Genomic DNA, 22,123 nt, shown 5'->3' on the forward strand with positions numbered 1-22,123 from the left:
CTGACGGGAGCCTGGCGCAACCTCCAGGCAGATAATCTGCCATGGAGTGGGAATGTGTGCGAGGGAGATACTCTATCACCAGGCACACGCCGCTCCCGACGGCTCCACGAGGCAAAAAGGAACAGCAGCAGGGCTTTAAGGGACGGTGGGAATTGGGATGTGCCGCTAAAACGGGGCTGGGCGTCGCTGCCGCGGATTTGTGGATTCTTAAATGCGGGTGGATGGAGCGATGGGGATGTGTGGGGAGGGAATGATAATGGGATGGCAGCGTTCTGATGGAAAGGGCTGGGTGTTTCACATCTCAGTTTAATTCTGCCATTCAAAAATGGCCAAACCCACCCTGGCTAATACAGGCCTCAGTGAATCTACATATTTTAAAGAACCGGAAGAATGTCTTGTGATGTAAAACTGAAATTGCAGAAGGAAAAATCTGATATGGGAAGGATAATACATATTTTCTGCAATGTTCAGCCGAAAAAAGTTTGAGGGAATTGGGATTGTTCAGCCTGGAAGAGAGAAGCTTCAGAGTGGCCTAATTGCAGCCCCTTCCAGTACCTGGAGGGAGCCTAAATGAAAGGTGGGGATGGAATGTTTACAGGAGCATGGAGAAGGGCTTCTAACTGCCAGAGGGCAGGGATAGGTGGGATATTGGGCAGGAATTGTTCCCTGGGAGGGTGGGGATGCCCTGGCATAGGGTGCCCAGAGAAGCTGAGGCTGCCCCTGGATCCCTGGAAGTGTCCAAGGCCAGGCTGGACAGGGCTTGGAGCAGCCTGGGATAGTGGAAGGTGTCCCTGCCCATGGCAGGAAGTGGAAGAGGAAGAACTTTAAGGTCCCTTCCAACCCAAACCATTTCATGATTCCATGAAATATTTCCTGTGGGTGCTAAGTTAGAGCAAGGCTCCCCAGCTAGTGTGAGAATATCCCGATTCCAAAAATTCTTGTTCTGCTACCTCATAAAAAGTTTTGCATCTTGAATTTGGTCAATATGCAACTCAAGACTTATTGTTTTGATTGTGCTGTTATTTTTATTAACTGTGTCCCATTTTGCTTTTCATGACAAATCATATGCATTGCCTTAACTGGGGAACATTTTAATTGAGCACTGCTGGAAATTTTCCAATAAATTAACATTACATGTTTTTAACAGATGTCTGAAGTTGACATTGTTATTAGACATTGTAATTAATAGAAGTATTACCCAAATTAAAATCTCAGGGCCTCAGAAAAATTAAATTGTAGGTGACTGAGTGATGTTAACTCATTAATAGAGAGTGACTCTTGAATTCCCTCCACTGGGTTTTATTAGCCCAGTAAACACATTTTTCCAAGTAGCTGGAGAGGGAGTTGGACAGACCCTTTGGAATAAGGGCCTTATGAATCAAGACATGTTTTACCAATGATGTTGTGAGGTTCTTTAACCTGTCATTGTCTTACTGGCATAATCTGCCCAAAAGTACCTTTCTGGGATGTTGTGAAGTTTTAATATCATAGAATTGTAAAATCCTAGAAGAGTTTGGTTTGGAAAGGACTTTGAAGATGGTCCAGTTCCAATCTCCATATATGTAATTAAAGATTTGAAACAACACAGCTCTGCACTTTGTCTACAAATTCACAGCCAGCAACGAATTTCAAAGGGCTTTTCCCACTTTGAACATGAGTGTGAATGTCCAGCAAAAATTATCTTGAGTCTCATTTTGAGAAGCCATGGACATAAAAATCAATACCAACTCATCAGTGTTATGTACCACAAGGCTTAACTGCTGTCAGGGTGAGCCCTCAAAAAGGGAGAAGTCTTAATCAAAGTCACACTTATTCATGTAAATAATTACCTGTGAAAGGAAATTGTAAATAAACAATATGATTAAAAGCAATTGGGAGGGGATTTTTTTAGGTCTGCATTGTTTTGCATTGCAGAAGCTTCCCCAGAATTTGGCATTTCTGGTGCTGATTCCCAAGTGAGGAGATGTTGAACTGAGCAGTGCCAGGAATTCAGCAGAGATCAGACCCCAACCCATGGTTTTCCAGAGTTTATAAAAGTTTATTTCTCTTATGAAGCTTCAGGCCTTCCCTCAGGTAATTCCTGGCCTCTGTAGACAGTTTTTTCCTCAAGAATTATGGGATGCAAACTCATATTCCATAACAGGAGAACAGAGTGTTCCTGGAGCTGCTTTGCCTCTCTCCGTGCTCCTTCCTGGAATTCCTGCCCAGGGCTTTGTGCTGCTTCCCATTTTTCACGGTGCACACACCATGTTCCAGATGAGCATCCAGGGCATGTTTTATTCATGTGCTTTTCACCCCTTGGTTGGGATCATTAATAAAGCTGCTAAATAAACCCAGGCTTAACAACCCTGCTCGCCACACCCCAGTGGACATCTCCTCCCGCTCCCTCATGCCCTGTTTATCACCATCCTTTGTTTGGATCTCTTGGTTTTCCAGCCTTTCTGTCGCCATTCTTACCCAAGCTAGTTAATATAAGGGTTTCAAGTGGGGTTTTGAGAGGTGTTGTCTGCAATTATGAAGTAAATCCAGTTGTATTTTGTCATCTTCATTCAGTTCCTGAGCTAATAAGAGGCTCCACGAAAAGCAGGAATGGCAGAGATGGCCTGGATAGTCTGTGGTAGGTGGATAACTCAGTGCCAGGCTCTGCTTCACCTTGAAGGCTCTTCTATCCTCTTTTCAATTTTATATTTTAGGAAGCTGTGGACTTCCCATCCCTGAAAATGTCCAAGGCCAGGCTTGACAGGGCTTGGGGCAACCTGGGATAGTGGAAGGTGTCTGTATTTTTATTATTTTCTTTTGTGTTACCCCATCCAACCTGGCCATGGGCACTTCCAGGCATGGGGCAGCCACAGATTCTCTGGGAGATTAAAAAGAATAAGTTTTAAAAATGAGAACTGCTCATTGTGTTATGACAGAACTCCATGAACTAGGTTTTTGGGAAATGAAATGATGTCACAATCTATCTCTATATCTGTCTATATTATCTTTCTGATCTGGCAGCCCTTCTAGACAGGATTCTTACACAGTCTTAGATACCTTTTGGTTGGTGTCATTATTTTCCTCTGCCATTGTTTCCTTTGCTATTTTGATCATGTATTTTACTGCTAACATTTGTTCTGGTTCATAACACATAATCTCCATCGGTGTCGAGGCAATATTTTAATAAATATTTGTGTACACACAAGTACATCTTGAACAGATCCTGAATCTCTGTGATATTACTGCAGGGTGGAATTCATCCAAGTTTGTCACTACTTTCCTTATAATCAGTGCTCAGAAAGTGACATTTTTAAGTATGATGGGTTTTATCCTGAAGAAAACAGTATGTCAAATGAATCACACAAGTGTCTCATTCTTTCCAGAGTACAGGAGGATTCAAGGCTAAGTACTCAGATATCCAGTGTGGAAGATGAAAGCCAAGTACAAGGGTTCAAGTTTAAGAATATTTAATTTAGCTTTAATTTTTGTACCTCAAACCTCCAAAATTCAACACCTACAGAGTCAGAGAGCAAATCAAGCAGAATGTGTGGTCACAATCAGGCTGTGATGGGTCACCTTTATCTGGGCCTCATGGACTCTGTGTGTGGGAAAATCCCATAATCTCAGAGTCCCAGAATTGTTTGGGTTGGAAAAACCCTCAGAGATCACTGAGTTCAACCATTCCTGACTGCCAAGGCCACCACTGATCCACGTCCCCAAGTGTCACATCCATGGGGCTTTTAAATCCTTCCAGGGATGGGGAATCCACCCCTGTCCTGGCCAGCTGTGCCAAGGATGTACAGCCTTTTTCCAGGAAGGAATTGTTCCCAATATCCAACCTCCCCTGGTGCAACTTGAGGGTGTTTCCTCTTGTCTTGTTCCCTGGGAGCAGAGCCCGACCCTCCTGGCTGTCCCCTCCTGTCAGGAGCTGTGCAGAGCCACAAGGTCCCCCCTGAGCCTCCTTTTCTCCAGGCTGAGCCCCTTTCCCAGCTCCCTCAGCCCCTCTATGGTTTGTGCCCTTGTCTCCTCAACAGCAGGAAATGTTACTGTACTTTCCAGGACACTTTAATTTATTCATACCCCAAATATATCCCTGATCCTCATAATTTACTCTCACACCCCACTCCTCTGTGCCAGCTGCCATGAATCCACTCCCCCAGGCCCCAGTACCTCTACCCCAGGGGATTGGGAATTTCACAATCACTATTTCTCCTCCTCTGCACCACCCTCTTTAAGATTTTTTTTTCTTTTTCACTCCAAAACCTCATTTTTCTGTTGCCCCTGGTCCATTTCCTGGCAGGAGCTGCAGAACAAACCCAGTGTGTGATCTCTGGCCTTTGTTCATTAAGCAGCACCTCTGTTTTTTGAGGAGCCAGTGTGTTTGGAGGCTGAGCTGACACTCTGTGCTAGGACACATCACATTCTGTGCCATCAGTCAGTTCCTGTGTCCCAATCTGTTTGATGGCCTGGATGCAGAGAGCACAGCGTGTCACATTGTGGGACATCATCTCCAGAATACATTTCCAAACTGGTTTCAGCTGCCATTCTTCCTTTCCTGAGCTGTTTTGATAAATAAACTTGCATATTTTTCAACAACACTTGTGATTATTACATTCCATTGAGTGACATCTGGGTTTTTTAAATAATAGCTAGGATCCCTCATGTGGGTCCAATAATTCAAATATTTCAAAAATTGTTGAATTGCTGTGACATAGCCACCTCTCCTTTTCATTGGTCCTGAGCTGACAGCTGATCTCTCCTGATGGAGGATGGAACTGGAGAAGTGAGAGGTGAAAGAAACTCAGCAGATCCTGTTCACCATCTCTTTGCCAATGCTGAGGATCCAAAAGACTCATCAGAAGTGGAGACGTAAATGACCAGGATTTGGGATCAATGTCTTGTGCTGAAAATATCCTTTGGGAGACAAAGGGCTTTGAACTGTAACACTTGAGAGTTCATCTGAGATGACAGGAGGCTTTCTTATTGCACAGGAGGTTTTAGAACTGACAGTTCTGCTCGTTGAACTAGACCTGAAAAGAAAGAAGAGCTTCTGTTTCATCACCAGCTAGGAAGGATTTATGGATGAAGTTCTGCCATAAATTAAAAATCTCATCCCACTCAAGGAGAGCAGCTCTCTCCCTTGTGTGCCTCTCTTTAGTCCTTCAAGAGTCCCAGTGAATTTCTGATTTCCTGCTTCCCCCCCGCCCCCATTTTTTGTAGTTTTTGAAATCGCAGAATTTGAAATCCGAATTTCACCTTCAGGAACAAGATAAAATGGGGGGGTTGTCTTAGTTTAGGTTGGAAAAGGGGGCATTAATAGGTAATTCCTATTCTTTCAGAAGCACTTCCTGCAATCTTTCTCTTTAACAGCCAAACTTTCCCTCTGTACTTTGCAGACCATTGTACATTGTGAAATCACCCCAAAAGCATTTTCTGGTGTCCAGGAGAACTTGGGAGAGGGGATGGATATAAATAAAGTGAATGATTTCACTCTCTATTTGAATTAGTGAGGATTTGGAAAAATCCCATCCTAGCACAATTTACCAAATCCTCATTTTTGGGATAATTTGGTACATGAGATGTCTGTGACTTCTCTTGTCACACACATTAGGAACCTTTTAAAGAACTAAAACCTTCCTTTAGGGAAATATCTCTTGGGTTAGGAAACAGTGAAAAAATAAATGAACATCCTTAGCTTTAAAAAATCAGGCTTGAAGGTATTTAGGTATATAAATTAATGACCTATTTTATAGAAGTACTGGCCAGCTGTGGCTTTCACAAGTAAAAAGTGAACAGAAATTCTCGAGTCCAGGAATTCCTAGAATCAAGTCATTTACTCAGGCACAAGCACAAACCAAGCTCAGATCCCTGTTTTCTAAATAAAGTGAATGAAATATAATTAAGTTATATTATGCCTTATACACTTTTAGAGATAATAACCTGTGAGATCCTTTTATAACTCCTTAAAAAATTCTTATGTTCCCTGATCTATTTTTTCTCCCAGATTCCCAACCCTTCAGTAGCCCAAATTCTCCACCATGGTGGTGTGATGGGAAATGTGGGAAAAATGTAAGAAAAGGCAAAAAAGAAAGGGGAAAGGGGTCCTTCAAGTAGCAGCTGATTTGCTTTGGGATGTTCCCATCCCTGCTTTTCCCTTTTCCTCCTCCTCTCCCTCGTTCCCATCGTGACTGTGCTTTAGGAGATGGAGGAGGCTCCTGGTAATTGGTTAATCAGCTATTTTCAATTCAATTCCTGGCTGTACTTACCATGGAAAATTAACAGTCCTTGCGTATAAATATGACCCCTACTCCTGGATTAATTTGATTATGCAAGAATCTCAGTTTTCATTTAAAAATAATAACTTTCTGGCTGCTCTGATGAAACAAGTTTGGATATGTAATCTAAATATTCCCTAATGGCTTAAAAAAATCAAAAGACAAATATGAAGAACATATGAATCTCTTGTTAATAGAATTTAAATGTTCTCAAATCTTTGCTGTGATTGCTAGAGATTGAATATTTTGAGACCAGAAAATTCCTGATTTTTATTCACTGCTGGATCAGCATTCTCTGAAAGCCAAACCTTTTTTAAGCATCTTTATTTGGGTCCACAAAAAGAGACATGATGTTCATTAAATGACTGGGGGTACCTTAACCCCAAGTTCTTTAAATTTCCCTGGGCTTGGAAATTTAAAGATGGGTTCCAAATCTGTTTGGAACCTATGTCAGGCTAGTTTAAAAGGAAATATTTTTTACAGAACTTCCCCATTTGAACATATTTCATTGTTAAATTTATCTATTGTGGGTGTGATACCATCAATCCATGGAACAAGGAAGATAAATAAAACATATCCTAACAAATTAAAATGTGCCAGAGTACAGGTCTGGGCATTGGAACGCGATTGTCCATGCTGATAAATAGTTGGGATAGGATCAAACATGATTTCAGCTGGGCTAATTAACTCTTGGATAGTTTGTAGATAAGAACTTGTCTGTTTGAGTGGTTTAGAGGTACAGACTCATGGTGAGGGCAGCAGGGAGGGAGATGGTTCTACTTGGCCTCATGAGGTCCCACCTGCAGAGCTGCATCCAGCCCTGTTCCAACAGCAGGAGGACGTGGAGCTGCTGGAACAAGTCCAGAGGAATTCACAGAGATACTCCAAGGGCTGGAGCCCCTCTGCTCTGGAGCCAGGCTGGGAGAGCTGGGGGGGTTCCCCTGGAGAGGAGAAGGATCCAGGGAGAGCACAGAGCCCCTTCCAGAGCCTAAAGGGGCTCCAGGAGAGCTGGAGAGGGACTTGGGACAAGGGATGGAGGGACAGGACACAGGGAATGGCTTCCCACTGCCAGAGGGCAGTGATGGATGGGAGATTGGGAAGGAATTCTTGGCTGTGAGGATGGGGATGCCCTGGCACAGGGTGCCCAAAGCAGCTATGGCTGCTCCTGGGTCCTTGGAAGTGTCCAAGGCCAGGCTGGATGGGGTTTGGAGCAGCCTGGGATAGTGGAAGGTGTCCCTGCCCATGGCAGGGGGTTGGAATTTTTAGATGGTTAGATGGTCTTTAAGGTTCCTTCCCAAACCATTCCATGATTCTGTGATGATCCATGTGTGGACAGAAGTTCACCTGCAGTCAGTGACTGTAGCCAAGGGCTGTTGTGGGACCACGTTAGAAACTATCCAGTGACAGGTGCAAAAACTGAGCAATGCCTAAGAAATATTGAGGATCTGTTTATCAACTTTTGATTATCTTTCTATGTATTTTTGATCTGTGAAGGATTATTTCTGTTAAAATCAAGAGATTCTAAGGAGCACGGGGCAGACACTGCACCTGTCTGAGACAGACTTTGCCTGAAGCTGAAATTGAATGTCAAGTCCTCCAGGATCTGTGTTGCTTTCAGCTCCTACTGGTTCTGTTCAGCAGGGAGCAAAGTGTGTCACAGGAATCTCTCAGGCTTAGTTTGGAAAATTTAGAGTTTTGGCAGTTGGTGATGAAGCAGCATTTGGAAATTTTGAGAGACTGTTGCTCATGAATTACGTTTATGAAAATTTGGGCTGCGTGAATATCAATGAAATAAAAGTAAGAATCTATTCCTTAACTTTGCTTGGGAACCCTGAGGATCAAGAAGATTAAAAAAAATGTGATATAGGAACTTCCTTGGAAGTTACACGCCAGCTTGGATAGGGCTTGGAGCAGCCTGGGATAGTGGAAGGTATCCCTGCCCATGGCAGGAGGTGGGACTGGATGAACTTTAAGATCCCTTCCAACCAAACTGTTCTGGGATTTGATGATCCATGTCCTTCTAATTCAGCTTTTCTGCACCCATTAATGGATTAACTCCATAAATTGACAGGTGTTGGGTGGAATATGCTATTTTCAGCCCCAGGGTGCTGCAGTGAACTCACAGCCAGTCCAGTGCTCATTGGAAATCTCTCCGTGGCTCTGTAACACCAGGTTTTATCCTACTTACTGCAATCCCTTGTCTCTGGAATGACAATGAGCTTGGAAAAGTAATTTATTCTTTCTGTTGGCAAGCTGCAGGGATAGTCCTGGTTTTTTTCCCCAATTCCATGGGGCCAAACTATTCCTGATTTTCTGGAGTTAGTCAATCCAATTTGTAGGTGAGAAATAAAATATTTTCATATGGAAAATATTTCAGTAAAAAGCCCCAAACTGGGACATTCTTTACTTCTGCTTGGGGAGAGTTGTTGTTACTTATACATTGCTATTTAGGTATTGTTACTTTCTTCCTAAAGTTGAATGTGTATTTTGTTAAGGTCCTTTTAAATTTGGGCTTTTTTTTGGTTTATTTTTTACTATTTAATGCATCTGTGCAGGAAATACTGGAAAAAATAGTGAGCCAAAGTATGAATGACAAGAAAATGAATCATTTTATCTGGCTGAGATCTTAGAAATTAAAGTATGAAGACATTGGGAGACAACTTGGGAACTCTGAAAATATTACTTTCATTCAAGCCCGTCTCACCTCTGAAAGTTTAATTTTAATTTTAATATATTGAAAGCCTGGCCATTTGAAATGATAACTGCTTCATACATCATGGATGTCACTCGCTCTGTAAATGAAGGCAGCTATCAGGGCGAGGGCAGGGTTAGTTTATTTGATCTTACAAGATGTTCTGTAATTTTTCTGACTGTTCACTCCTCTCCCGTGGCTGTAGATCATGTTGGGAATACCAGCTACAACTAACGAGGTTGAAACCTTGGTCGTGTTACTCCCACTCTGGAGCTTCCCAACAATTTCCTTCCCAAAGCCTCTCTCTTGAGGCACAGGACAATCAATTTTCCTAAATGTCACCAATTGACTCGTGGCACCTCTTGCTCCACTTGCAGATAACCCTGATTTTCCCTTCTCACTGGCTGTTGGTAAATGTTGGATGCCAGCTGGGATTAGGAATGTGCCTCCCTGCTAATGAGAAATATTGTTTCCAGAGAATTCACAAGTGAGCCCACATTCCTTATCTGACCTGCTTTATTCCTCACCAGCACGAGGACTAAAGGAATTAAAATAATTCATGCATTGAGAAAACGTCTTGATTTTCTCACTGGGAAATATTTTGTGAACGGAAAGTTGTATTTTGCATTCAGGCAGTTTCATTTCTTGCCACTGTTGTATAAAATGTACCTTAGGAGCAAAAAATGAATGTGGGGATGGCACTGAAAAGGTTTTGAACTATAAGAAGGCAGGGTTGTATGGGATATTGGGAAGGAATTGTTCCTTGTGATGGTGGTGAGGCCCTGGCACAGGGTTCCCAGAGCAGCTGTGGCTGCCCCATGATCCCTGGATGTGTCCAGTGCCAGGTTGGACAGGGCTTGGATCAACCTGGGATGGTGGAAAATGTCCCTGCCCATAGGAATTGTTCAGGTCTCAATGGATCTGCAAGAAATAAACAATTGATTTTATGCAAAGCAAATACTCTATCACATTTTAACTTTTTTTTTTTTTTTCCTTTCTAGATAAACATCATGTCAATGGGAACAGAATGGTTGAACCTTTCCCAGAGGGAACACAGATGGCTCTGTTTGGTAAGGCATCAGTTTGAAAATAAAAGCTCAAAACTCTGGTGCATTCCAGATTTCTTAATTTCAGCCTGACTTCTTTGAGTTTCAGAACCTGGGCTGCTCCTGCCATTTTCAAATCACTGACACCAGCTAAAGCCACTGGGCATTTTGGAGATGTCCTTTATATGTCATTTGCATATAAAGAAATACACTAAAAATATATTTTCTTAGTTATACAAACAGAAAATGTAAATGCTGTATTTTGTTCCGTAAAAATTCCAAAATAATAGCTTTTTAATGTATGATAATTTGTCTAAGATCATTCATTAATTTAAACAAAATTCTGAAGATGATCCATGATTCTCCACACTTTAAACCATGCAAGGAGCTCCAGCTGTTTGGGATCTCCTGGATTTGGAGGGTTGTTACCATTTACATGCCCCAAACCAAACCTGCTGGGTTCTACCTGACCTTGTGAATAGTCCTGTGAAATTCCTGTTGGGAGCCATCAGGGCTGGAGAAGGGGCCAGCTGGAAAAGAGAATAAGTTTAATTTCTCTATATCTGTCTCTTTTCTATGAAAATGTCATTCTTTGAGCCCATTTTGAAGACTTGAAAAGGTGTTTCTCCAGAGAAATTAATTACTACTGGAAGTAATAAATATTCTAAAATGGATCAAAATCACCCTTTTCCAACCAAGATATAGACTTTACCCAAATTGTCAGAGCTCTCTTTTTGGGATGTGATGATGTGCCTTAAGGCAAGACTTTGGGATTTATTAGGAAGAAAAAAGTGGATTTCTATGGCAATTATTATTAAAATTTATTGCTACAGAGAATGAAAAATATCCTATTGGTGTTTTGATACAACAAAAAATATCCTAATGGTGTTTTGAGTTGTTTACAAAGGATATATTTCTCTACTAACATGTGCAGGATGGTCCAAAGTGCCTTAGGAAATGTATTATATTCTATTAAATGTTTCTCTGTCTGTAATGCTGAAGTAAATATTAAATCACTCCTTGATACACATTAATTTAATATTCCAAAAATGATCTTTTAGATTGATGATGGCAAAAAATCTTGGTGAGTGTCATCTTTCCTGCGGAATTAATGTTGGTGTGGTTTCATGGATGAAGAGGAGAAATGGTTTGTGGGTGTCACCCTTCAGTTTCCAACATGATTTATTCAAGTTCTCTTCAGAGTTCCTCCAATCTAGTGTTGCCTTTCTGTCAGTGTCTCCTTCTCTGTGGATTTTGGGAACATAAACAAATGATTGGAGTGGTGGAATGAGTGATTGTTTCATAATTTTCTTTTGGAGCAATAGGGAAATGATGTTAACCTTTTAAGCTCCAAAGCTGAGATGGATTTAGAGATTCTTCTTTGAATTTCTTTACAGCAGAAAGGGTCAGAGAGTTCTGGTACAGTCTGATATTGACGCAGTCTGTGCTGTTTAGATATTTAAAAAAAAAAATTCCTTTTGGGTTTTTTAAAATTTTCTGTGTCACAGTCAGATCAGATTTTCAGTGTTTGTGATGGGTGTTGGTTCTATTGTTGTACATAATTTGTGAAAAATCACAGAAAGCACGAGAATTTAGTTGGAAAAGTGCAAAATCTTATTAAACAGCACACTTTGAAGCATTCCTGGGGAACTCTGTAACATTCCTATCAAGCCTGGGAACTTCCATTGTTTTTCAATTGCCCTAGATTTTCCACTAGGCTGTGATTGCAAGTGTTGGGCTTAAGTGGTGAAAGCTCAGGCTGGTGCCATCTGTGCTGTGAAGGAACAGAAAACCTCCACATCCTGATTTTTGCTATTAGATCTGCACTGGAATAGTGCACAAACACGACTCTGGTGATAATCCCTGGCATTTGTTGGTGCTGGCATCCCAGTCTGAGGGTTTGGGATGGGAAAAGGGAGCTGCAGTTCATTTTCCTCCCTCCAACCCGTGTGAATGGGAATAAAAGGCCAGGTTGGATGGGGCTTGGAGCAACCTGGAGTAGTGGAAGGTTTCCCTGCCCATGGAACTGGATGAGCTTTAAGGTCTCTTCCAAATGAAACCATTCCAGGATCCTCTGATTCTAAAACAGGGCCTAGAAGAAGAAAATTATCAATTAGGAATTCCTCTCCTGGGAGTATTACTCATCCTATCCACATGTGATCCTGTTAACAGCAAGTTCTTTGCATTTTGGGACTCTGTAAGTTCAGGAGAGAGCCTGAGCCAGTGGAATTTCTGACTCCACCTCACCAAGAGAGGATTTTGACACCCCTCTTCCAGAAAGATCCTTTAATCCTTGTGATTCACAGGGAAGAGCAGTAGTTAGAAAAGATCCTTCTTCCTGCCTAGAGCGGGTGTGGAATGACCCTCACTGGGGTTACTCCAGTCTCCTTCACTGGGATTATTCCAGTCCTCCTCACTGGGGTTATTCCAGACCCATCTGGACACCATCCTGTGTCCTGTGCTCTGGGATGACCCTGCTGGAGCAGGGAGTTGGACCTGCTGACCCCACTGTGCTCCTTTCCAACCTGACCTGTTCTGTGATTGCTTAAAAAGATCTGTAAAACCCAAAAGTTGGTTGTGTAGAGACAGCCAATTTGCAGTGAATTTTCCCCTGGCTTGGATAGTTTTAGATGCACCAATAAAGCAGCAGAATAAAATATAATGCAGGGTTGTAAACACTGAGCCTTCCACCTGCTGCAAAACGCAGCTGGATTTTATTCCACAGCTCCCTCTCCTGCAAAACATCCTCAAGATGCTCTTCCTAATGGTGCATTATTCATTTGATGGTGTGGCTGCTTGTTTGGATCAAGGGACAGGGTGAATGTACTCAGGGCATTGTTCCTGCAGCTTTCCCATCTATAGCAGAACCTCACGGATTTCAAAGGATTATTTAAATTATCTTGAGACTCTCCTGTTGTCTGTTCAGCATCACCCAGCTGCTGGAGGTGCACCTATTGTTCATTAGGATAAAGAAATGTGTCCTTGTTCCTACAGTGGGGAAAAAAAAGCCACATTTCGAGGTGAGGGTGATTCTTTAATGGAAATCTTTTAATGTTCCCCATCCTGTGACCTCATAATCCAGCTCCCAGCTAAGATTAAAACACTAAGAGAACACGATGTGCACAGGCACAGCCTGACTGGAGACACTGGAATGCTGTGTCAAAAATTCCCTGGAGCCTATTCCCAAATTCCTTAACTGCTGCCCAGAGAAGTTGTGGACTCCCCACCCCTGGAAATGTTCAAGACCAGGGTGGATGGGGCTTGGAGCTACATGGGACAGTGGCAGGAGTTGGAACTGGGTGGTCCTCAAGGTCCTTTCCAACCCAAACCATTCTGGGGTTCTGTGTTTCCATGGAACAAGTGAAACTTGATGTTACATGTTTGTGTTGTGAGTGATAAAGTAGAAGCCCTTCAATGAATGCCTGTCCAGAAAGTTTCCTTGGAAGTTTTATGGCCATAGATATATTCAAGTACTTTGTCTTAAGAGACTGATTTTGAGCCCAAACCTAATCAAAACTCAAAATCCAAATATATATATATATATAAGGGGGGTGATAATATTTTGAAAATAAGCAGTTTAAGGTCTAAATTCAGCTTATTTACCAGGGATAAAAAACCCCCAAATGCCTAAAAGCTGCAGAACATTAATGACTTAAAGAAATTAGTCTTTTCCTCAGCACCACTACATATTTTAAACACATTTAAATGCACTTCTGCATTATCATAACATCATGGAATGGTTTGGGCTGGAAGGGACCTTAAAAACCTCATTGCAACCCCCTGCCATGGGCAGGTAAATTATGCTCAAAGATGTTTCTGATCAGGTTTCTGTTGAATTTTAAGCCCTCCTTTTTCTTATCAGCTGCTGCTGCAAGACTCCAGTTTATCCCAGAGCACCTCTGTATTCCCTAAGATTTCTATGTCACCTGATTTCTCCAAGAGGAAGGATTGTGCATGTGGTGTGTGCATAGAAGGGCTCTTATTTACCTCCAGTGAAATCTGGCAATAGATCAGATTTGTGATTACAACACTTTTAAAATGCAGGAGCACATTGAGCTGTATTTGCTTGACATAGACTGGCTCGTAATGGGATAATTGGTTTCGTGATGTAAACAAAGTGCAGGCAGAAATAGGATGTTAAGGAACTGATAAGGTCTAATTATGGATATTTCAGAGCTGGCAGACGGATCCAGGCCTGGTCACCTTCTGCTCTGCACTTATTAGACAGCAGCACATTCCAGCAATTCCATGGAGCTGTGTTGTTGTTGTGTTTTTCACTGAGTTATTGTGTCCTGCCACAACTGCATCCCCATGCTTCCAAAGGTTATTTAAAAATTCAACCATGGTCCACCAGGATTGTCCAGTGAGGTCTCAGCTGCTCCTTGGGGCTCTTGGAAAACTGAGCTCCTCCAAGACATCCTGCTCTTGGGGGCTTCAGCTCCTTCTCATAAAGGTCCGACGGGGCTTGGAGCAAGCCGGGAGAGTGGAATTTATCCCTGCCCATGACAGGGAGTGGAACAGGATGAGCTTTAATGTCCCTCCAACCCAAACCATTCTCTTTCTGTGGATAAAGACCTCATTAGGGCAACTTCTCAACTAGAAGAAAATTATTTCCCTTGAAAGTGGGATGATAGATTCAAGAACATAAAAATCCATACAGGGTTTCTTTTTGTCCCCCTGGAACAGCTGCTGGTGGCTGTGTCAGAGGAGGACCAGCCTTTTGGTCCAGCTGAGTTTTCAATGACTATTTTTCACCAGGAAAAGAAAATCACAGCGAACAAAGTTTGGCCCTCAAGAGAAACACCTTTTTTTTTTTTTCTTGTTTCTTTTTTTATTCTCTCTTTTTTTTTTAGACAGTAAAAATAGAACAAGCAATTTTTCTCAAAGAAAAAGAAGAAAACTTAAAACAATGCTACACATCAGAAGATGTTTTATCTCTATCTGAAGAAAATGTAAGACTTGATGATGTTGAAACAGGCGTGTTTGCTCTGACCCAAATGGAGGAGAAACATCCACAGCAATATCATCACATGGTGCAAGAATCACGTTGTGGAAGAATTGAGAACCAGAGGGAATGTACTGCAGAAGGGGTTCATGTCCCTCGTGTTAATTCTCTTTCAGCATGTGGAAAAGAGAAGGAAGTGTATTAATTGTCTGGCTTTGTGGAGTTCTGAGGCATTAATGCTGTCCTGTTTTCAGGAATTAATGCTGTCCTGTTGTTTTCCTGTTTTATAGTGATGGGGAAATGGACACAGCATTTCTGCAGCTCTGGAATGAGAGAAAAAGCCTGGGAATTCAGGGCATAACAAAGGGGAATGGCCTAAAGGGAGGCTGCTCTGTCCCTAAACCAAATTGTGGACCCATTCTTACCTTTCCAGTGTGTTTATTAAAGAAATTTACCCGTAGTTCCCATTTTCCATTTTGCCCTCTTCCAGACACTGATTTTGTCTTTTGGTTGCCTCTTTGAGAGGTCTGAAACTCAGCCCGTTCCCAGCCTCTGCTGTGTGCCCCTGGTTCATCATTACTGCAGCCATTGTCTAAACATGGAATGGTTTGGGTGGGAAGGGACATTAAAAATCATCCAGTCCCACCCTCTGCCATGGCCAGGGACAATTTCCACTATCCCAGATTGCTCCAAGCCCTGCCCAGCCTGGCCTTGGACACTTCCAGGGATCCAGGGGCAGCCACAGCTTCTAAGGGTCTCCCCACCCTCACAGCCAGGAATTCCTTCCCAAATTCCCATCCATCCCTGCCCTCTGGCAGTGGGAAGTCATTCCCCCTTGTCCTGTCCCCCCATCCCTTGTCCCCAGTCCCTCTCCAGCTCTCCTGGAGCCCCTTTAGGCTCTGGAAGGGGCTCTGAGCTCTCCCTGGATCCTTCTCTTCTCCAGGTGAACACCCCCAGCTCTGCCAGCCTGGCTCCAGAGCAGAGGGGCTCCAGCCCTTGGAGCATCTCTGTGGATTCCTCTGGACTTGTTCCAGCAGCTCCACATCCTCTTGATGCTGGACTCCAGGGCTGGAGGCAGCTCTGCAGGTGGGGTCTCACCTGAGCAGGGCAGAGGGGCAGAATCCCCCTCCCCTGCTGCCCACTCTGGGGATCAGCCCAGGACATGGGGGGCTCTGGGCTCCAAGCACTCCTGGCCAGGGTGTGTCCAGCTTTTCCTTCACCACCATCCCCAAATCCTTCTGCTCAGATCATCTTGTTCCTCACAACCTTGCCTGATGTGAGATGCTCTGGATTTCTGGATTTCAAACTTCTAGGTGTTATTTTTTGAAGTTACTCCCAGGGAATATTCTCTGTTTAGATTTTAAAGCCTAAGCAGAAAACCCTGAACTGAAAATTTACCCCTAAACCTGTTGTAAAATAACGTGATAAACGCAGAAAAATCATAACTCTGGGACCTTTTGAAATAAAAATCTCAATGCTCAGTTTCTCTTGTCCTGTGGAATATCCATTGTGCTTTAAATGATGCTGCTCTGATTTGATGGAATTGTGCATCAGCTTTGTGAGAATGTAAATGGGCAAAGCACTGGGCAAGGAGACCCTGATAAAAACAAAATGCTACAGCTCTGCTTAGTCCTCACCAAAGACATTTCCTGACATTTATAAACAGTAATAAGGGACAATAAAATATCCCTAACACAAAGTGAAAGATGTCCTTGATGAACACAACCCTTCAAAACATCCTTTGCTTTCAAAGGAGCCACATCTCTTTTTCCTTCAGAAAACTAAAGTAATGTGGCCTTCAAACACAATCTCTGCGCTCCTCCATCAGGGAGTTTTTTTATGTTAATTTAGGTTTCTTGAGGTAATGAAGAATTCAGCTTTGTGTGGATTTCTGCTTGGAGTGGCTATTGCACATTAGGGAAGATCTGGGGGTTTTAAAAGTCAGACTGCAGCTTTTTAATCAGCATCATTCACCTTAAAACAACCTTTTAATTACGTTTTGGGGGTATTGCCACAGAAAAGAGTAGAAGAGACACATTTAATTTCCATGACTTCTGGGATAGGGCTCAGTGATCTTCAACAGCAGGAATTGTCTTGATGGAAATAATTATTTTCTTATTTATCTAAATATTAACTTTTAAAATTCAGTAATATTTTATTTATTTAGGGTTTTAATTTTTTTAAAAAATAATTTGTTGTTTTATCTCCCATGCAAAAAAGGCAGCACGAGCACCCTGAGCAATCGCAAAAGCCTTGCAGAGAAGTAATTCCTTGCCTGTGATAAATAGGAGTATATCAATGAGCAGGAGGAACATATGCTTGGCATCATTCTGAGTTGGTTTAACTTGGAAATAGGAGTAAATTATCCTGTTAATGACTGGAGGCTGCCCTGATCAGATTGATGCTGCTTTGCAGGAGATATATTTGTATGTGTGTTTGTTTATGTGCTGGGATGGGCACATTTACCATGGAATTTGTCCTTGGATTCCTGCTAATAAAGCACAGAGAGTGGTGACATGGAATAAAAAAAACCCACAGAGTGCTGATGATTTATTCTGTTCAGCCACGAAAAATATTATATAGGAGGGTTTTTGGAGGGGGAAAATTGTGCTGTTTTGATAATTTTAGATATATTGTGACATTCACAAAGTGTTGTCAGCAGATCCTAATAGATTTATCTTCACAAGGCTGCTGGCACAGCCTGGAAATTTTAGATCTGGGCATGTGAGACTGAGAAAAGAGGGTTCTAAATTAAAAAATATGGATTACTTACTCGGGGGTTATTGAGTTTGGGACAATTTAGAGTGATTTTCCTGATTTTCAGGAGTTTTTCTCATCTGATGAAGTTATTGAAAAAATATATCATTGGATAGATCAAAGATACAAAAACCTTCACCAACTTTTAAAATACAGGCTCAGAAATACTCCTGAAATGTGGAGGGCTCAATTGGAATAGAATTCCAGAATTTCAGAATAGTTTGGGTTGGAAGGGACCTTAAAGGTCATCTCATTCCATTGGAACTGGATCTTCAGTGACTGTCATGGGAGCTTGGGCACCTCTTGTCACATGTGAACACAAATAATGGAGATTTAAGTGCAGTTGTTCCAAGTTTGCATCAGGTTGGATGGGAAGAATTTCTCCTAGAATTGCTCAGAGAATCCTTTATGTCCCTCCCAGTACATATTTATGTAACAATATTAATATTAATAAACATTTATATATAACGTGTATTTATGTATTAAACATATATATGTATTAAACACTATTTATTCTTTTATTTTGGGTTTGCTCATATTAGATTATTTTCAATGGAATTAATGCTGGCTGGTACAGGCTCTGCTTTTCCTGAGTGAGATAAGTCTTTTGGCTTTAGAAAAGAGTAAAAACTCCATCCTTTAAGAGGCTCAAACAGCATCTTATTCCAGATTTTTCTTCTGGAACACCTGACTTTGTTCCCTGTGCAGGACACACTTGGGAAATGAAGGCAAAACCACACTTCAGCCTCTGGAAGAATGAACAAACATGATAACATGATCAGTTTTTCAAGCAAGATAAGAGCTAACCACAAAAAAAAAAAAAAAAAAAAAAAAAAAAAAAAAAACTGATTTAAGTTGAATGTGAGTAATTCTGAGACAGGCGTAGTTATTTGTTTGTGAGCCAGGGAAAACAGCATGAGATATGTCAGGCTTGGAGATAAAATTTATTGGTGTGTCATTGGCTTAAATCCAACATTATGCTCATAAATAATCTAATCCTGGTGTGACATATTCCTGCTTGAACCTTGACTGAAAATTATTGAGAGTCATGTCATGAATTATGCAGAAGCAGACACGTGCTCGAGTCGAGGGGATGGAGCTGGGGTGGAATGCTGGAATGTGTTTGGAATTAGAGATGGCATCTACAGACAGGGATGGAGAGAGGGCAGGGAGTCCTCCTGTTGTCCAGAGGGGTGACATTGAACCTCGTTTGGATATTGGTCATCCAGCTTTTTTTGATTTTTCTGGGATGGAAAGTATGGTCAGGAATGTTGTTGTCACTGCGTCTGTCCCTCATGCACCCTCAGTCTCTGAATTTACACCAGTCAGGACATCCCAAGACTCCAGACAATCCCTGACTCCAATATCCAGCTGCACACAGGATGGGATTCACTTGGGTGACTCTGTGGAATTTTCCTGACAAGCCAAGAGAGGACAAGTGCAGGGGTTTAAGTGTTAGAGTGGTGGCACTGAGACTCACCAAATGGGATGGGGTTTGTGCCTGGGGTGGATAAAGAGATTTTAATTTGCTTTGCTTTCTGGACACCAATAAACCCAAGATCATTTTACTGCATTAAAGATCTGGGCATGTTTTTTAGATGTAGAAGGATTTTTGGTCACTCACAAGGTCCCTCTTCACACCACTGTGTAGTTTGCTGGAGACCTCTGTGTGAATCTGGGAGTAATTCATCTTGGGGATCCTGGAAAAAGAAGGATCCAGGGAGAGCTCAGAGCCCCTTCCAGGGCCTAAAGAGGCTCCAGCAGAGCTGGAGAGGGACTTGGGACAAGGGATGGAGGGACAGGACATGGGCCAGTGGCTTCCCACTTCTAGTGGGTAGATTAAGATGGGATATTGGGAAGGAATTGCTGGCTGTGAGGGTGGTGAGGCCCTGGCACAGGGTGCCCAGAGAAGCTGTGGCTGCCCCTGGATCCCTTGGATCCAGGGTTGGATGGGGCTTGGATCAACCTGAACTAGTGGAAGGTGTCCCTGCCCATGGCAAGGGCTGGGTCTGGATGATCTTTAAGGTCCCTTCCAACCCAAACCCATCCTTTCATTCTGTGATTAGTCACGGGCAATAATGATTTAAAGATATTTGTGAATCTTTTTCCGCTGGACAAATTCTACAAACTTGATAAAACATTCCAATAATCATCCCTGACCTGCCATGTCCATAAAAATCCCCAAAATTCCTCAAGAGATGAAGTGGCAGATTGTACAATGATGCTGTAAATGAGACAACAACTCATTGTGGGTGTGTCTGTGGCTTGGCGTGGATTTGGGAGATGTGCTTGGGCTCAGGTGGGCTGGGTGCAGAGCATGGAATGACCTCTCACTTCTCCCACCCTGGGGCACCACAGCTCTTTCCCCATGACTGTGCATTTACCCAAACACATTCCCACAAGGATCTGTGGCAGAGGCTCCCCAAAATCCAGCTCAGGGTTAGAGGGGCTGTTTATTGCAGCAGGACTGCCACAGCCCTTCAGCTCAGTCTCCTGCTGACCACAGGGTGGTTTTTTTGGGATGTCTAAGGGAGCCATGGATCTGGAGAGCTGCAGGTCATGGACTTTGCTGTGAGTGATGGCAATTCCTTTGCCGAGCCATTGGTGCCACTGTGCCTCAGAGTTTTTTATAGTTCTCTATTTCCAACGCTGCCAGTCCAGGTTTCCTGGGAATGATTGTGCTGCACGATGGGTAAATGACTAACCACATTAATATTTGGCCTCTGTCTGCCCCTCTGGATATAAATTAGTTCTTCTCTAACAATCTACTCTGGTATTTTCTTGAGTAATTATCTTTTGGGTTTTTTTTTTTTTTTGGAGATGGGTAGGAAGAGTTATTCTCTTTTGCAAGTAAGAACTCACCATCATTGCATTGCCTTGCAACAGATGAGAAAATAACTTTTGGAACTTCCATATTTTCATTAAGGACATCTATGGTTCAAAATAGATACATTTGAATGATCTAGGTGCTCTTGGAAGGCATTTATTGGCTTGGAAAAGGGTTAAAGGAAAAGGAGGACGAAAGGGCTGCTTGTTGAATTGCTTGTTATATGAATGTAATTATTTTTTTGCTCCTGAGCAATTATAGATTGTAGGTTTAAATAATTGTCAGGGTGCCTACAGCTTTCTGTTGTTGTTTGAAATCTAAGGCTACAAATATAATAAGGAATATGAGATTACTTTTGCTGAATGTGGCTATGGCAGTTCATTTAACTCAGCAATAGTCATCGGAAAAAAAAAAAAAGGAAAGAAAAGTCAATTTTTCTATTCCTTGCAGTAAACAAACCTTGTAAACAAGTTATTATTCTAGGCCCTAGAAGTGATTCCTATTTTGCTGGTAACAAAACGTGGCTCTTTGCTTTTATAAGAGTAGAATATATTTTGTTTTGCTTCTCTCTATCTCCAGCTCCCCAAGGCGGCTTGGGAGATTAGAGAGATTTTCACAAGACAAGGATAAGGCTTCGGTGTTATTGCAGAGATGGATTTATATGAAATGGATTACACAGCCCTGATGACATCTCTTATTTTCTGGGTATATCAAGTTCTACTTGAGTAGTGGAGCACTAAAGTGTGGCAAATGACCGGGGATGATCTAAAATGAATCTCTGCCAAGCGCTGGAATGCTCGGAGTGAAGGAAGATCACAAAATGATTTGAAAGCCTCAAATCAATGGCTGAACTAAAGATGTGATGCTTTGCAATGAAGCAAATAATCAGCTTGATGATAGGACCGTGTAGCTCTATCTCAATCTCTTCACCACATTATTGTAGCAGAGGTTCTTTTTATCCCTAACAGACTTTGGAAACATAATATATTAAGAAACTGATCTGTTCTTGAAAGAGCAGAGGGGTTGGCCAGGTTGAGGCATGATTAGTGACTGAATCTGTGGCTTTTTGCTGTGCTCATTCAGATTAAGGTGCTGCACCTGGACTAGGGCAGCTCTTGGGATCAATCCAGGCTGGGGGTGAAGGGATGGAACAGGCCTGGAGAAGGACTTGGGGGACCTGGATGAGATCTGGACATGACCCAGCCCCGACACCTCAGTGGGAAGCAGGGGAGGGGGGGATTCTGCCCCTCTGTCCCCCTCAGGTGAGACCCCACCTGCAGAGCTGCATCCAGCCCTGGGCTCCAACATCAGAGGGATGTGGAGCTGCTGGAGAGAGTCCAGAGGAGACACCAGGATGAGCAGAGGGATGGAGCAGCTCTGCTGTGAGGAAAGGCGAAGAGGACTCAGACTGTTCAGCCTGGAGAAGAGATGCTTTAGGTGACCTACTTGCCTCCCAGTACCCAAAGGGAACCTGAAAGAGAGCTGGAGAGGAATAAGTCTGGAATAAGACCTGGAGGGAATGGCTCCAAACTGACAGGGAACAGATTTAAATTGGATATTAGCAAAGAATCCTTCCCTGTGAGGGTGGGGAGGCCCTGGCAC

At 42.6% G+C, this 22,123-nt stretch overlaps 1 protein-coding gene across 2 annotated transcripts in view; it reads left to right on the forward strand.

Annotated features, from left to right (window-relative positions):
- Positions 1-22,123, forward strand: part of MSRA (methionine sulfoxide reductase A) — a 232,445-nt gene that overhangs the window by 74,222 nt on the left and 136,100 nt on the right. For both annotated transcript variants that reach the window (XM_039697620.1, XM_039697621.1), the window contains exon 2: positions 9,948-10,016. In XM_039697620.1, coding sequence (XP_039553554.1) covers positions 9,948-10,016 — 69 coding nt within the window. The remainder of the gene's footprint in view (positions 1-9,947; positions 10,017-22,123) is intronic.

The sequence above is a fragment of the Passer montanus genome, unplaced genomic scaffold, assembly GCF_014805655.1.
Source record: "Passer montanus isolate IOZ18808 unplaced genomic scaffold, ASM1480565v1 scaffold119, whole genome shotgun sequence".
In the NCBI taxonomy this organism is placed as follows: Eukaryota; Metazoa; Chordata; class Aves; order Passeriformes; family Passeridae; genus Passer; species Passer montanus.